This window comes from Centrocercus urophasianus, unplaced genomic scaffold, assembly GCF_019232065.1.
Source record: "Centrocercus urophasianus isolate 14NV4802_14NV808 unplaced genomic scaffold, USGS_Curo_1.0 seq_31, whole genome shotgun sequence".
NCBI classification, from domain to species: domain Eukaryota; kingdom Metazoa; phylum Chordata; class Aves; order Galliformes; family Phasianidae; genus Centrocercus; species Centrocercus urophasianus.
Window position 1 is genome coordinate 5922226 of NW_024884878.1, and position 17381 is coordinate 5939606.

Here is a 17381-nt window from a genome sequence, read left to right on the forward strand (position 1 = left end):
ACTTTTCTGAAGCCTACATGACACTTGAGAGAATAAAAAGGTTAAAATACACTATTGGAATCTTTCAAATTCTTATTTTTGCTCTAGTGTATCTGAACTCAGGTCTGTTATGAACACTGGTAAGAATGTCCTGTTGCAGATCACAGTGAAGAGAAAATCAGCTACTATTGTCTGTCTTTAACAAGCCTTTCCTTCCCCAAAGCCCCAGAAGTTTTTGGGTTTTTTGGATATCTTGTTTTTCCTCAGAGTACTTCTCTTCCTGCAACGTCAGGTACCTCTGTTCAGTAATTCTCTAGACTTGAGAAGGTATGCTTCACTCATAGGAATCCAACAATAAAGTCTCTTGGTTTCATGGAAGAAATGCAGACATTGGATTTAAATATCATATTATCCCTGTTAAGAACTAAAATGCTGCAGCCCTATCAGCTGATAGCATGCAAGCATACTTAAAATGAACGAACAAAATAAAACTGCATTTACTGTGTAGTATACATTCTGCTCATTTTTCAGTATATGGCCTCTCTATTTGCGGATCTGATGTCTTGGAATTTTTTTACAGCAACCACATTTAAAGTGTGTTCTCTTTTCCTCCATAGGTGTCTGTGTGTGACAGGGTACACAGGACTCAACTGTGAAGTGAACATCAATGACTGTGCCTCCAGCCCCTGCTTAAACCATGCCACCTGTGTGGATGCCCTGAACTCGTACGTTTGTAAATGTCCTCCTGGCTTTACAGGCAGCAGGTGTGAAACAGGTATACAGGAATAAGTGTCAGAAAAAGGTGGCTTGACTGAATCTCTGGGTAGAATTTGCACTTGCTGAGCTGATTGCATACCACTTCCTCAGAAAGCAGATGGTAGAACTCAGAAAGGCTGAGTGAAGCTTCTGTGACTGCAGCATTAATGCATATAGTTGCAAACAAGTAACACCATATGTGCTAACTCATGTCTGCATGCATTTCTTTTCTAAAGTTCAGGTATAATTTTAAGACCCTTTATGTCTATCAAGTGAAATTTGTATGTACTCTGTGTATTTGAGTTAATTAGCTCTTTGTTTTTCTTCAGTTTCTTGCAGGACTTTGCATTATAGAGGTAGTGATGAGGGCCCAGTAGTCTCAGCTTTAAAAGTACGAAGGGTATCAACTTTCCTGCAGTCAGCTAAATTGTATCACATTTGATGCAATTCCCAAAGTAATGGTGGAGTTACACCACATAACCATGACACTCAACTCCATTTGTCTTTTAGCCAAATCATGGAAGTCGTACTGTTTTACTAGTAGTTGGTGAATCTTTTAACAGCAGTTGAGAAATCATGTCGATATTGCAAAGATAGCAGAGAGCATACAGGTCTTTTAGACCACGTTCCGTATCTGAGTTAAGTAACACCTAGCTTTCAGGAGAGCTCCAGATGGTACATTTGCATGTAATATTCTGATAATGGATGCCACTTTGCTTTATGTACAGCGCAGGAGCATTCTAAACCAGTGCAGTGTATTGCAGTTCAGGAGAAAAAAAACCCACTTTTTGTTCATTTGCTGCTTTTTGTATATTGACCCCTGTGCATGAAATGGCACAGGCTGATCACACCTTTTTGGGTTGTAGGATGGCAAATGGCTCTGTCAGTTCATTGTTAGGAGACTGAAAAGATATCCAGTGCTGTGCAAGGTCCTTGTTCATTCTTTGTTAGATTATCAGCTGCATTTTCAGTTGTAAAAGAAAGCGCTGTATGCTGGCTGATGCTTGACTGTTGTACGTTCTTTTTCGCTCTTATAAACAAGGGAATAGCTTTTGTAGATGGGTTCTGTTCCATTTTCTTACATTTGATTGGAATCCATTCAGTATTGTTTCTGGGTTTTCTGGAATGTAGCTCTGAAAACTCTTTGTTGCAGAACAGTCCTCTGGTTTCAATCTTGATTTTGAAGTCTCTGGTATCTATGGGTACGTTATGCTTGATGGCGTTCTTCCGTCGCTTGGTGACATCACATGTACATTCTGGATGAAATCCACTGACACCACCAACTACGGAACTCCTATTTCTTATGCAGTGGAAAATGGAAGTGATAATGCATTTCTTCTGACCGACTACAATGGGTAAACCACTATTCTGCTTTTCTTAGCTTTCAACATGTCTTGAATTGATAAAGAAAACATAGCCAGCATAGACTTTAATCTCAGCTTTGTCTTTTTTGGGATAGGAAAACTGCATGCAAACTTTACCTGGAATTGCCCCATTGTTTTGTTTATTCACTGTTTCGTTTCCTGCGTTTCTTGCTAAGTATAAGAGTAATGACAAGAAAATAGCGAAGTTTAAGAAGCAGAATTTTTTTGTCTGGAACTAATTTTACATTATTTAAATGACACCTTGAAACAGCGATTGTAAAAAATCAAAGCTCAGCACTCAGGATGTGATGCCAAAGGCAAAAGAGGATTCAAGTGAAAACTTTAGGAAAGCACCGTGCAGCCAAAACTTGAATCAACATGTTTTAGTACAGGAACACATTACATATTTCAGTGAAATATGCATATCATAGTAGTTCTCTTAGGAGGTACAAATACTTCTGGAGAGATTTCTTGTATGACGCAGATGCATTTAGCAAATAGCATTTCTTTGAGTCGTGTGGGACTGGCCATGTTCTTCAAGTTGCTGCATGCAATTGAGTCTGCTTTCATCTTCCTTCTACACAGTTGGGTTCTGTATGTAAATGGAAAAGAGAGAATCACAGACTGTCCTTCAGTGAATGATGGTAATTGGCATCACATTGCGGTCACATGGACATGCATGGATGGGGCATGGAGAGTGTACATTGATGGGAAGCTATCTGATGGAGGCAGCGGGCTCTCTGTTGGCTCAAAAATCCCTGGTATGCTTTGTTTGTGTTACCTCAGAGCTGTTGCCTAATTTTTGTTTTTCCTGCAGAATTTTCTGTACCTGCAAAGAAATGATAATCTTCGTGTTTTAGCATGTTTCCAACATTTAGGCAAGGATCTCCTTTGCACTTCTTGTTCATTGAGATTGTTCTTTCAGTCTTACTGATGACCAAGTACACATTTCTGTGCTGAAGTAGACAGCTTCTTTTGAGGCTGGCACAGTTTAGTCCACAAAGGAGCCCATGTTGAGCAGCTTTTGGAATGGCTTTGAGAGAATATGTTTCCCACTCAAGAACCTTAAGTATACTGACATTTCCTGTAGAAATCTGTGCTGAAAGTTCATCAGATTATCCTTCTGCTGTTTGTTACTCTCCGATGTCTTCCTAAAGCTATGTTTGCATTCCATTCTATCAAGATGGATTTTGCTATGTCATTATTTTCTGTGGTCAGTAGTCTTTCTGGTAATATCAGAAGAATGGAGAAGGAATAACTTTGGCATCTAATTGCTGTGAATGGCTTGACGTTAAACTGCTGCAAAGAGATTTGGTTTTGCTAGTGTTTTCATACCACTACCTTCAGGATTTACAAACTTTTGAAAAGCTCCCATACCAAAAGAAAAAAGAAAAAGAAAAAAAAAAAAAAAGCAGCGTGTTAGTCTGTGCATCCTGTGGTTTTCCATCTACTTTGCAGTAACATAGTTATCTCCAGAGGTAAGACCCAAAACTTGTACGCTCCATTACTCTTTGGTCTGCACTCTGCTGTGGCTTACATAATGCACATCCATATAATCTATGTGAGAAAATTTAATTTACGTAGCATGCTGGAATGTTGATTCTGTTCTAATAATCTGTGTGCTTCTCAGGGTTTGGATTCAAATTTAATCTAAGTTTTCCTGAAAGCAGGAAGTGCAAACTGGCACAGTGAAATATGCCCCTCCTGCTCAAAACTGTGTTTTGCATTGCACTGTAATATATCTCACAGTAAGTGCTGGCTAGAAACTCTGTCCTAGAGCCAACACTGTAAAAGTGCTAATAATATGGGGTAGCAAAATTTTGCTTTACTGTTCATTCTTCCTGTGGGGATTGCTGCTTTAAGATATTGTTTCCTGTCCCTGTTCTAATCTTCTCCGAGATTAGGTGGTGGTGCACTTGTGCTGGGACAAGAGCAAGATCAGAAAGGAGAGGGATTCAATCCAGCTGAATCTTTTGTTGGTTCCATAAGTCAGCTCAATATCTGGGACCGTGTCCTGTCTCCACAGCAGGTGAGACCTTATTGTAGTGTTTGGGCATAATCATCAAAGCACAGGATGGATCTTTGAAAAAGCGTTCAAGGATCTGGTCTCTGGGATCTAATGAAGTTCTGTCTTAGTGTAATAAGCTTAGAGAAGCAAGTAGGGCACCTTTAAGAATAGGTAGAGTAAAAACAACACTGAAGTAACTTTTTGTTTTGACTGAGCTTTTCTGCACTAAGTTGCTTTGAAGGAGAAGCCGTTTACAGAAGCAAGCAACCTGTTGGCAGAGAGAGAAAACCCAGTGAAATGATATCAGAACTTGTTTTATCAGTTCCAGTTCCTTCGTCCTGCTATATAAAGCCACATTAAATTTGACATGGGAGGCATCATAATTTCAGTTCATGCATTAGATGCAGTGAAAAATCTTTGAGCTTTGTAGTCCCAGGAAAAGTCTATGTGATCAGTAGGACTGAATATTAGGCTGCATTTACTCAGGCACCAAAATATAGATTTGGCACTAAACTTCCACAGAGTTAAAAAATCACAGTGGATCAAAATATGTCTCCAAGGGCAGCGATCTCATAGACTCTAAGAGGAGCAAGTTTCAGTGCTTGGTTATCCATGAAGTGAATACTTTTTCTTGAAATCTAACTGCAAAACCTCACAATTCTTCAGTTTGTAGCTGCTCTTTCACTGTGGTATGTTCACTGTGATATATTAAGTACTGATGCATGGGGATAATTGCTCTCTTGATTTTCTGGCTGTCGACCTGTTCACACAGCAGGGATACTGTTATCTCTGTTATGGTGAGTTAGTGGTGTTTGGTACCCAAAGGTCAGACAGGAATTATGAATCACTTGGTAACACTTGAGTATCAAAGACTAAATTCAAAGTCAGAGAGGGGGAAGGGGCTCTTCTCTTGATGTAATTTTAACAGTTGTATCATTATTTGATGGTTTATCACTCTGTTGTGCCCATGATCCAAAATAATGAAATGAGCATGAAATAAAAAAGAATTTAAGCCAAATCTTTGCTTCACTGTTTCTTTGTCCTTTTCTTTACTACTTTTGCTTTCTGCTGTGTTCAGAACTAATCTGCTGCTATTCTTGGCCTTTGAGATCTCCAGGTAATGCACTGACAAGTCATATCTTCAGGGTTTTTTGCACTTAGCAGTTAGGAAGCTAATGAGTATATGTATGATTATACAAGACACGCTGGTGAAGAGTTTAAGTGGGATTTTTTGAGTCTTTCTCAGTGTCCACCTCTCTTCAATGCTATTGACAGGGTGGATAAAATTCTAATTTACTTCAAATGCAGTGTAAATACAATGAAGAAGAAAGTCCTGCCTATCATTTGTAGTAATATCTGTATTACTTATATGAAAAGATGTGAAACTTGACTGGGAATTAAGCCAAATAATCTTCCTTTAAAGTTTTTACCTCATTCATTATAAAACTTGTGATACGAGATCTCTACCATTATCTCTGCTATAACCAGTTTTGCACTAGCCAGCTAGAGCTATTCAGCAAGTCTTACTGTCTTATTCATTGCCATATAGGAAAGTGGGGTGACATGGATATGTTGTGCTGTGAATAACAGAAAGGCTAAATCTGTTCTTTAAGATTTTTCTTTGTATGCTTTAGTTGCTTATCTGCATGCACTTTTATTTTGCATGGACTCATTCTTTTGTTGCTGAATAGCAGCAGAAATATCTTTATATATCTTCATATGATTGGGGTTCCTTCCTGTCCAGCATTCTCCTCCATATGACTTTGAAGGGCTGATCCCACATCTGTTTGGTCCACACTGGAAAAATCTTACTGCAAATTCCTGGCAGATGCTTTGCAGCCCTTGTCCTTAGCTGTTTCCATCAGTGCAGACTGTTGAAGTGAGATACTTGAAATGGGCTTTGTTCTAATAGTCCAGGTAACAGTCTTCTCCAGTCTTCTCCAGTCAGAAGAACTGACTGGAGTTCAGGGCAGGAGTAATGTGAGAAAAATTCAGTATGAGGTTCGTGACACACCTTCCCTTCTCACAAAAACAAGCAGTATAATACACTGTTTCATCCTCTCAAGACTGGACAGAAGCCAGCAGGCCTTCTGACAAAGGCAGTTAATCCAGCTGCTGACTGGGAACTGGGCACACCTGGGGTTTCAGGGCTGGCTGTGCCCTAAAACTACGCCTGTGGGTTAGGTGGCAGTGCTGACATGTACCCAGGCCAATGGGCTGCTCATCTTGGCTCTTGTTAAATCATTTTTTCATGGTGCCAAAGAAAACATTTGTTTCTCACTGATGGAGAATTACTGGAATAACCCAGCAGCGCAGCAGAGACAAGGAATAGGAAGTAGTCTCAGTAGCCTAATTACTAACATGCTCTCTTAATTGAATAATCATCTTTTCAGATCTTCACTCTTTAATATCTTAAAAGAACAGGAAATCCTTCATTATCCTTCTACTGCATATTTGACCTCCTCAGGGCTTGTATGGGTTTTTTTCAGCAGTTCTGTGGCTAACATATTATTACTTCTGCCCTGGTAGGGAGAAAGGTAGTGGATAGTTGTGTGGCAATAATGCAATTTAATCCCAGTCGCACTCTGGAACTATCTTTCCTTTTTTCTCTTGGACTTACAGTGAGCAAAAATAATGCAGAGGGAATTCAAAGCCCATGTTTTTCGCTGGCACTTTCTTGAGGAATGATTTCTTATATTTTGCTTGCATGACAAGTACTCCTTTAGATATTAACTCTGCACATGCCTATCCACACTAGCTGGCTCATAAGTACAGAATAACAATTAATTCTTGTGCTAGGAGAGAATAACATGACTCATTCAATGACTAGTTCTAATATTGCATGCTGACATGGAAGATTTTTCTTTAATAATATTCTTCTTTTACGTGTTCCTTAAACATCACCTAATCAACTGTTTTAAATCCATAGGTAAAATCTCTGGCTACATCCTGTCCAGAAGAACTCCAAAAAGGAAATGTGCTAGCCTGGCCAGATTTCCTTCCAGGAGTTGTGGGAAGAGTGAAGATAGATTACAAGAGTGTATTTTGTGCTGGTTAGATCTTTGTTTTCTAGAATCTTTCTTTTCTGGACAATGTTGTAAGACTTATGTTATGAGGTTAAATATGCTAGTTTGCAGCCTGTGTCCTACAAACCATGAATAAATTATTTTGATAACTTAACTGTTGGAACATTCAGTCCTTCATTCCTCAAATTCCACAGTTTTGTAACAAAAGTTCATTGGAATCTCTGACAAAGATTTATTACTTCCTGAATTGAAATGAGAAAGAGTGAAAATGGTGATTGGTCAGGAGGAGGTTTTCTTTGTCTTTTCTTATAAAAGTAATTGCACATTATTAAAATACCTTCTGTCTTCTCACCTCTTTTCCTACATATTCTTTTCCTTGTGTTGTATTTTGATGATTCTCAAAACTATTTGAATCCAAGTAGGATGTAGCTTAGCATAATGCTTCTCAATCTTTCTTCTGGATAAACTTACACAGGATCAAGCAGTCAGTTAAGAAATGTATTCCTGACAACACATAAATATATATATCTCTTACTGTATGCATGCATTTTGTCCACAGATTGTCCATCTTTGCAAGGATCTGTACCACATCTGCGTGCCTCTTCATCTGATTTAAAGCCAGGGTCAAAAGTCAGCCTTTCCTGTGACCCAGGCTTCCAGATAGTGGGAAACTCTGTTCAGCACTGCCTTAACATGGGACAGTGGACGCGACCCTTTCCACGCTGTGAAAGTGAGTTGTCTCAGTGGGGTGGCAGGATTAGGAAAGCTAGACTTCTATTTGGGCCCTAATGCTATTTATGGTCTCTTTATCCCTGCAACTATGATGTGGTTGAATCCATCCATGTTACAGCATATACAAACGTGCTTAAAGTTAAACTCAAGTTTTACTGGGCAGGAAGTACACTGTGATCTGATTCTGACACTTTTTTAGTCAGTTTCTAATGACTGTGGCAGAGATGAGTCCATTTGGATCAGCAGATATTCTGAGCTTTCCTTCCCCTTGCACCAGGAATGTGGGAGATGCACAGGAAATAGTTGAGTCTGTGAGTTTCAAGTGTCACTGAGAATGTTTAGTTTGAAATAAAATCCTTTGTGTTAGTGTATTCTGGAGTAGTTTCTTTTAAAGACAACAAATACTTCTGCCAGGACTTAGAAGACATTTCTAGAAGACACTTTTGGAATTTTTTCTAGGAAACTAGGCTGAATACATACTCCTACCTTCTCCTTTTCTTTTGTCTGCTCTGCTATGACTGCACATGGGACTGCAGTTGCATACGGTGGAGCTGACAGTATTTCTCTTCTCAACAGTACAGTAAATTAGCTCCAGAAGTAAGTTAATGCTTGATCTCAAAACTAATCACAGATTTGGTGATAAATCAGCTTGGATCTGGAGAGATTTTTTTACTAACACTCAAAGAGATGCTAAGGGTTATATATATGTCAGGAGCTCCAGTCTCACTCTGATCTCAGTTTAGTACTGTGACCTTGCAGTAATCTGCTGATTTTGCACTGTTCAATCACAGTAATATTGAGCTTGTTTTTCAGTAAAGGGAAAGAATAGGAACATACATACAAACTTAGTTTTCCTTTTTTCCTAAAGCCCATTAAAGGTCACTGATTATCAGGGGAACAAAAAGACATCTACTGAGATCTTAGTCACAGATTTCTCCTCCAAAGCTAGCAGAATGTCAGGAGCTGGAAATTCTCTGACAAGTACCTACAAAGTAAGACTCTTCTTTACCTGTACTCAGTTGCTACTTCAGAAAAATTCTGGGCCTACGTGAAATCATTTTGAAGTCAGTTTGTGTTTGCTCTGCTAATATCTGTCCCTTCTTTTCGTTGCAGGAATCAGCTGTGGAGTGCCTCCACCTTTAGAGAATGGCGGTTATGCTGCTGAGGACTTCTTTGCTGGCAGCACCATTACCTATCAGTGCAACAGTGGCTACTATTTGCTGGGTGACTTTGAGATGTTCTGCAAGGACAATGGGAGCTGGAGCAGCATTTCACCATCATGCCTTGGTGAGACATGCCATACATACTGCTGTGTACAGAGTGCTCTTGGGTTTGGGTGTGATTTCATTGTGAAATTGTGAAAGCTAGGCAGAATCTCAGAAATCACATTCCAAAATACTCACATTTTTGACATCATGTGCTCAACACTGTTTCAAGCCAGGCCTCCAGTCGGGTACCTTTCTTTCTCAATCCTGTTGTAAGTTCCAAACCCTATACTCCATACCTGGTAAGCCTGCATTACACTCCCAGCCTCTCTACTTTCAGATTCTAGTCTTAGAATCCTTGCATTCTCTGCTACTGAACTGTGCATTTCCCTGCTCCTCAGCATGTCTGTCAGCAAGCAGCTGCAGCACTGAACAGACTGAGAATGGACACAGCTCATATAGTTGCCATATCTTAACTTCCTTCCTAGTCAGCTGGGTCTGGTGTACCAGGTGTAGATTTAGGGGCTGAAAGGTGAGAGACCAGCACTCTGCTGCATACACAGGGCTTAAACATATCTTCTTGAAAGGCCATGTCTACAGCAGATCCCCACTGGAATACACTGGCAGGCTGTACTCAAATTGCTGCTGCTTCGCTCATGTCTAATATGGGTTGCAGGATGATAACCTGGCAGTGTTTATGTTTGATTTGACTGGTTGTTTTGTCCAAACATGCAGCTACAAAACGTAGGTGTGGGGTTTTTTTCAGTAAAAAAGAGCAAAAGTCAAGTGAACAGCCTTCTAGTCCTGCCAAAATTCTCTTTGGAGCAGGATCCATCTTGTTTTAAAGCATTTAGTCCTTTGGGACTCTAAGAACCTCCAAACAGACCATCCAGTCTGATGTTCCTCTCTTTAATCAAAGGCATATAAACATGACCAGACTCAGAGTAAATGTTGCATGACTGTCCACATAGTTCAGCATCTCTGCAGTAGGAAGAATGATCTGGGAAAGGAAATTCCCTGTACTTCACCTTCTAGATTGAAGAAAAGGTGTGGAAAATGAAAAGAGTAAAAATTAAATTAAAACCCTGGACCGTCCTTTACTGTTCTTACTCACTCTTAAGGCAGGCACTAACAAAGCCTGACACATAAGCCATACACCTATGCCCTAGGATATTCTTTTGCTCTGTTACGCATGACTCAACTGTCCTTCCAGTCTTTCTTGTCTTAAAAGAAACTACAGGAGGAGCAATCATTCCAGCTCTGCTGTGGTGGTATTTTGCATTCTCCTGATGCTTGTGTAATTGGCAACAGCTTTGATTTTAGTGAACCATTTTCATCCTGCCTGTCAGAAAGAAACTCCCTTTCTTTTCACAGCGCTGTTGGGATCTTTCATGCTGGCAAGACTCCTTCAGCAGTGAGGAGTTAATGCATTGATTCAGATCTTGTTTTTTTAACTGTACGACTTTTTCTTGCCTCAAAGTGGGCAAAGGTCGACATCTATCTTGTAGAAGGATTTTGAAATGAAGAACTGTTCTGTCTCATAGTGCTCTGACTTAACAGGAGGAATAATCTCTGTCACCACGATTTTTCAATGAGATATTTTGAAATTTGTCTCTTGCAATTTATGACCGATTGTTTCACCATGAACACTTCTATTCAGTCAGGATTTGAAATCTCATATGAAGTAATTTGGGCTCAGGGATTTTTTTACTGTACAGTACCATGTGACATGTAGCATAAATTATCATTTGGCATTTCTAGGCACTGTTATCATATAAAATAGTTAATTATAATAACTGATGTATCTTGAACTCGTTTTAACTTTCCTGTCAGCTACAGACACTTCTCATTTCTGATCTAGTGTAAGTCTCATCAGCACAGATGGGTCTTTTCTGATGTTTTATGGTTCAGAATGTTTACCCCATTGACTAAATTTTCCTGTCTTAACATTTGGGAAGTTTAAGGTGTAAAGAATTTCTAAGTGAGTGTTTCATGCAAAAGTGAACCCTTTCAGTGTCTGTCCGAACTAGTAAACAACAACACATGAGCTGCACTGAATGTTCTTTCACTGCTTTGAAACAAAATACTTTTGTGGAAGCACTGATGGAAGATTAACAGGATTTTTTCGTCAGTTTTCTTACATTTTACAATATTTTATAGTAAGTTTCCTAGAAAACATAAATACTAATTTAAAAATGAACCTTTTTGCTAAAGCATCAAAATTGTGACTGAATTAAGCAATTTTTAATTATGCTAATTAAAGCAACTCTTTTTGACAGTGAAACAGAAATTTGAAGCAAATGTGTATTACAAATACCATCCTAAAGACATCTTTATTACTATGTTTCATTTTTGTAGATGTTGATGAATGTGCTGTTGGATCAGACTGTGATGAGCATGCATCCTGTCTCAATACAAATGGATCCTATGTTTGCACCTGCATTCCACCTTACATAGGAGATGGTAAAAAATGTGCAGGTATGGGAAAGAAAAACATCATGCTTGTCTTCCAAAATTCTCTATAGGCCACTGTCTTCAGCTGTGGAAGACAGCTGCCAATAACTGATCGTAGAGAGGTACAAGAGAAGCATGCTCTGTGCATCTAATCACTTTGGCCTGAACAAGGCTGTGATTAAGTGTCTCCATTACTGGTAAAATTGTCATTTTGATTCTGTTACAAGACACATGCCCTCTTGCACATGCAGTACATATGCTGGGGATGGCAGTGTGTGCCGATTTTTGGAATAGAGCTGTATAGTAAAGAAATATTTGCATTTAGGCATTTGAATAGGGGTTGAGCTGTCTGTGGAAACATTAAGTAAGGTGGCTTTGAGTAAAGATGACAACACAGTGGCATTTGCTGGAATAAAAGCTGACTGACTGATCTGATTTCAGATTGAGGACTGAACACACAGGAGTGAGCTTTCTCTCATGGAGGGATAAATGACTGCTAGATTTATTTGATTCTGACAGTGAATGCAAACAGCCAGAATGCTTACACTCAGAGTACTTTATCAAGATTAGCTTACTTGCATGAGCCTTCAGTTTCTGTCACTTAACAGAGAGAACAGGGAAAAGCCAGCAAGCTTGGATTTGGATTGTGGGTGCTTTCCATGTGTTCTGCTTTCTCACCTTTGGAAATTTCCCAGGAATATCTCCTAACACTTTTCATTAAACCTCATACTTAGTGATGTCATTAATAGTTTTCTTTCTTCTTCCTCAGAACCAGTGAAGTGCCGAAATCCAGGAAATCCAGCAAATGGCCATATGTATGGGGACGTGTACAGTGTTGGCAGTCAAGTAACTTTTTCTTGTGAAGAAGGGTTTCAGCTGACTGGAGTGACTAAACTTACATGCATGGAGTCTGGAGAGTGGAGTCACTCAATACCGTATTGTGAAGGTGTAGTTCATGGGGTGACTGTTGATTGTAACGTGCATCAGTGTAGAGATGAAAGGGGGAAGAGTAGTAGCTTAGAGACTTCAGAGACCATGACGCCTAATGAAATTTTTTTTCTAGCAGTCTTGAATCACAAGATTGAAGTTTCTATTGTCTTAAGAGATGTAAGTGCCAACTAAAGTTACTGACAGTTTGCATATTCACAGTGGAATGCTTCTGCAGATCCTCCAAAGTATCAAAGGTGTAGGCTCATCTCATTACCTTTTTCTTAATGTAAGCTTTAAAAATAGCCTCCTGTTTGCAAGCAACTTGTGGGAAAATGATGTCTTAAAAAGTATTAACAGTGTTTCAGTGTAAGAAGCAACAGGCTGGTGCATACAGACATACATGGCACAATTACGAAAACTGTTTTAGAAAACCAGAACTGAGGTGAAGCGACAGTAAAAGGAAGGGGTGGTGAAGAAAAAAAAAGATTTTGTCCTTAGGAGGAGGTGGAGACGAAGTTCTGTGGATGGTAAAGTGTACGGTATGTGGAACAGCTCAGCTACCTATTTCCAGTTAGTCAAATCTCTCCATAAGTTGAATAGAAATAAAGAGCTTTAAGCGTCAGCTACAGCTTATCCAAAAACCCAGTTTCTCTAGGGCATTTAGATCTCTTCAAACCTATTTAGTGAAAATAAATATTCTGGTTTTGTTTTTTTAATTTGTGTTGCATCAACTTCTCTTGCGATCCTATCTTTTTAAAGCTGTATCCTGTGGACGTCCCATTATTCCAGAGAACAGTGCCATTTGGGGCTCAAATTTTACATACCGCAGTAAGGTGACATACAGGTAGGAATTTAATGTTTGATGTCCCATGTTGTTAATGAGCATATAGCAGCAAATCAGAAAGAGCATGTCGGAATTCAGACAGTGTTGAAAATACATGGAGAGGAGTGAGCTGTGTTTTAAGTAAACAAAGGATACTTGGTTATAACTGTGACTGTTCACTAGCAAAGCTGAATGTTTACTTGCATACCAATTTTCTGTGCCGTGATGAGAAAGCTGCTAAATGAGAGTAAATGAGCAATGAAGGCAGGAAAGGGGTGGCCAATTAGAGGCCATAAGAGTTCATAAAAGGCTCTGTGTTTAATAGCAACTCTTTTTTTTCTCATACAGGTGCAAAGATGGTTACAGCATTGTGGGTGAAAAGGAAATTATGTGCCTTGCTAGTGGTGCTTGGAACCATCCTCCCCCCTCCTGTGAAATGGTGACATGTCCTAGCCCACAGGATATTAGCAATGGAAAATACACACTCACTGGCACAACCTACCTTTCATCTGTATCATACAGTTGTGACAATGGATACAGGTAAATGCTGGAATATTTCTGAGACAGATTTTGGCAGCATGCTTCCAAATTTAAAAAATTGCTGAAAGATCTCCTTACATCTGAAATAGACAAGGCTGGGATGATTGCTCAGAAAGTTAAAATACTAAAAGAAAATTTAAGACTTCTATAAAGCTCAGAAGTAGCTCCTGCTTTTCATACTGAATTATGTCTAGATCGTTCAGATTCTGCCACACACGTTTACGTATGCATGTATGCAACACTTTCATTTTACCATTAAGCTCAAATACATATCTTGAATATTTGGAAATCAGTATTTATTATTTTTGGAGGTTCTCATTTGTGTTTAAAGATAATCATTCACCTAATAGGCTTTGGAACATATGCAGTATTATGTTTGGTATAGTTTTAAAGTGCCTTTAGTGAAATAATCTTCTGTTGTTCATTTACTCCTCAAAAGCTCTGCAGTAGTTGTTTATTGTAGTCATCTATTCTGTTTTACATTTGTAATCAAAGACATTGTAAACACATTTCTAATAAACTGCAATTGCAAATGAATACATTCATATTGTATTCAAGGATATGGTGTTAATTGCAAGTTACTGCCTGTCCCTGATATTTGCTTGTATCTAGCAGATGACAAAAACTGGCCTCATATGGACCTCTAGGTCTGATTATTTTTTTGCTTTTTCCTGCTGCAAGCATTCCCCTGTCCAGATGCAGGCAGGTATGTGAGGTACGCTCATCTGCTAAATGTTTAATCCATTCACTCAGTTTTCTGAGTAAACACAGTGGTTTAAATACCTGAGTGGATCAGGTCTTAGTCCAGGGAGTGCTTGCCAGTCTCAAGATAGCCAGAGTGTTGATGGTATACAACTTGATCATTAGAGAAACAGAAATCACACGATCCCAGAACGGCTTGGAATGAACCTTAAAACCCACCCAGCTCCAACCTCTCTGTTGTGGGCAGCGCTGCCTCCTACCAGATCAGGCTGCCCAGGGCCTTGAGTGCCCCCAAGGATGGTGCACTCATAGCTTCTCTGGGCAGCTGTGCCAGAGTGAAAAATTTCCACCTAACATCTAACCTAAATCTCTTCTCTTTTAGTTTAAAAGCATTCTCTCCTGTCCCATCACTATGTAAAATATCAGTCTCTTTCTTGCTGATAAGCCCTCTTATAAGTACTGGGAGGCTGCAGTGAGGTATCTCCACAGCCTTCTCTTCTCCTGGATGAACAAGCCCAGTTCCCTCTCTTCTTATGAAAGGTGCTTTAACCTTAAATAATTGTTTAAACACCCCATGACCCTTTATTGCTCAAAAATGGTCAAAACTACAGCAGAATTTAGTGTGTGTGTAAAAAGTACATTGGGGTCCCAAAATAATTCCAACAGCTTTCTTGTCAAAGCATTCTGAAAAGTAGTTTTCTGATAGCATAAGCATTGTATTTTCATGAATAGAAGGTGAGATACTGAACTCTGCTGAAGTCAAAGTCCCCTTGACTGGGGCCAGAAAATCAGAAGGAAAACACCTCATGCTCTGTTCACACAGCCTGAAGCAGCAGCCTTAATAATGATTTTTGTATCTTAGCCTTCAGGGTCCTGCTGTACTTGTCTGTGCATCTTCAGGGAACTGGAACAGCACACCTCCAGCTTGCAGCATTGTCTCTTGTGGATCTCCTCCTGCCATTAAAGATGCAGTGATAGAAGGAAATAACTTTACTTTTGGAAGCACGGTCTCTTACACGTGCAAAGAAGGGTATGTAGTTTAGTACTACGGGACTGATATTCAGGACAAGTAAAACTGTTGCAGGCCATACAGCTTTTTTCTCTGCTGCTTCACAAGTCCTTTGTAACTGTTCATGAATTACTTTGTCACTGCTTCTGTCTTGCCTCCCTGAGAATTAAATACGATGGAGGCTGTGGGCTGTCAGGTTAGTGTGGGACACCAAGGCATTTCCCAAAGCAGTCAGCTGCACTACAGCTGAATATATCTTGAAAGAGAACAATGGAGAGGATTCAGAGAGTAGGAAAGATGAGTTTCTTGGAGTTAGACCTAGTACTTCTCTGGTAAACTCAAGGCTGTGACCGAAAAGAATTCACTGTCTCATCACACTTAAAAGAGCACTGTTTTGTTTTGAGAAGTAATGCAAGTGTTCTGGTTTTCTAAACTCTGGTTACTTAAAACTGTTTATTGAGGTGCATTATTTTCTTTGATTTCCATCTGTGCAGTGTAGTGACTGTTCAGAGCAAATTTCATGGCTCCGTTTTGATGGTGTAGCATGAATGTAATGCTGGCCTGAGATACTGGAAGAGGCTATGCACATGCATATCTTCACAGCTCATAAGCAGTCCTTTCGAACTTTTTGAAAGTACTCTGTCCAAAAGACAGAGCACAGATGAGGAACTTTCACGAGGTCTGGATCTAAGTGATTTGGAGGATTCTGTGCTTCTTGTTGATAACAAAAAGGCAGATTAATACACCGGCATATTGTTTTTAAACTAGCTTTGCAATATTATTTGTAACGACATTGAAATAAAGTTTCCTGGTTTTTTTTTGATTGCATGAAGATTCAAAAAGCTGCTTCTTTTTTTGTATGCAAGTATTTCTAATGGCATAGGACAAGAGCATTTAAGGAGGGTCATTGCTAACTAAGTGGCAATGAATAAAATCAATAATAATAAACTTTAGCACATAATAGACTCTTTTTCTGAGAACAAACCCTACAAACAAGGCAAAGCACTTTCACAGAAGTTGCTATCAAAATCTGAACAACTGGTTTCCAGCCTGCAGCTGGAAAAAGTTATTGGGACCCTTCCAATAGGTATTGTTTATTTGCTTTTTGTAAGTGACATGACAGAATTTAAAACTGAGCTAAGAGATATCACAGATAACATGTACATGTTTAAACAGCAGCAGCTTGAGCAGATTGACAAGCAGTATGGAATAATGCCTGTTACTGCATCCCAGATACAGAGTAAAGAAATGTAACTGCACTAAGAGTAATCACACTGTAGAACTTCATTGTAAATTACAGTATTAAAAATATTTGCTTCTATATTGCTTTTTACAGTGCAGTTTTAAGATCTTACAAAATCATTACATGCAACACCTTTTCTAGATAGATCGCTAAGGAGCTTCTCATCGTTTGCAAGTGTGAAAATAGATTGATGCAGCTAATACAGGAAACCAGAAGTCTTTTTTGGGGCTTTTCATCTCCATCTGCCTTCAGTTCTGCTAAATGGGAATAATTTCTGGGTGGGTTAGTTTCCTTGAGGAGTGGATAGCCTGTCCCAGTGCGGTATTTGTTCACTTGCAGTAGAAAAGTTTCAGTAAAAATGGAGGTTCGGGAGCAGTAATCAGATGGACAGATAAGAGAGTTGTATTCTGCTCAGGGTGTTCTAGGATATTTGTTATTGTGACATCTCACCCATGGATGAGCTTGGCTTTGCGGTCTTTCATTTGAAGTTGGTGGTAGCTGTTGTAAAGCATCCTATTTGTCTTCTGGAGTGCTAACAAACTATATTATGGGGACTTAAGAAACTGTAGGTGACATTTAACAATGTTTGATTGACTTCCTATATGATTTC

General features: G+C 39.3%; 1 protein-coding gene across 1 annotated transcript in view; it reads left to right on the forward strand.

Annotated features, from left to right (window-relative positions):
- Positions 1-17381, forward strand: part of SVEP1 (sushi, von Willebrand factor type A, EGF and pentraxin domain containing 1) — a 125453-nt gene that overhangs the window by 77871 nt on the left and 30201 nt on the right. Inside the window, exons 25-36 of the mRNA XM_042829491.1 lie at positions 597-754; positions 1889-2090; positions 2685-2860; positions 4004-4128; positions 7037-7160; positions 7693-7863; positions 8979-9152; positions 11429-11548; positions 12294-12470; positions 13214-13298; positions 13626-13817; positions 15382-15549. Of these exons, the coding sequence (XP_042685425.1) occupies positions 597-754; positions 1889-2090; positions 2685-2860; positions 4004-4128; positions 7037-7160; positions 7693-7863; positions 8979-9152; positions 11429-11548; positions 12294-12470; positions 13214-13298; positions 13626-13817; positions 15382-15549 (1872 nt within the window). The remainder of the gene's footprint in view (positions 1-596; positions 755-1888; positions 2091-2684; positions 2861-4003; positions 4129-7036; positions 7161-7692; positions 7864-8978; positions 9153-11428; positions 11549-12293; positions 12471-13213; positions 13299-13625; positions 13818-15381; positions 15550-17381) is intronic.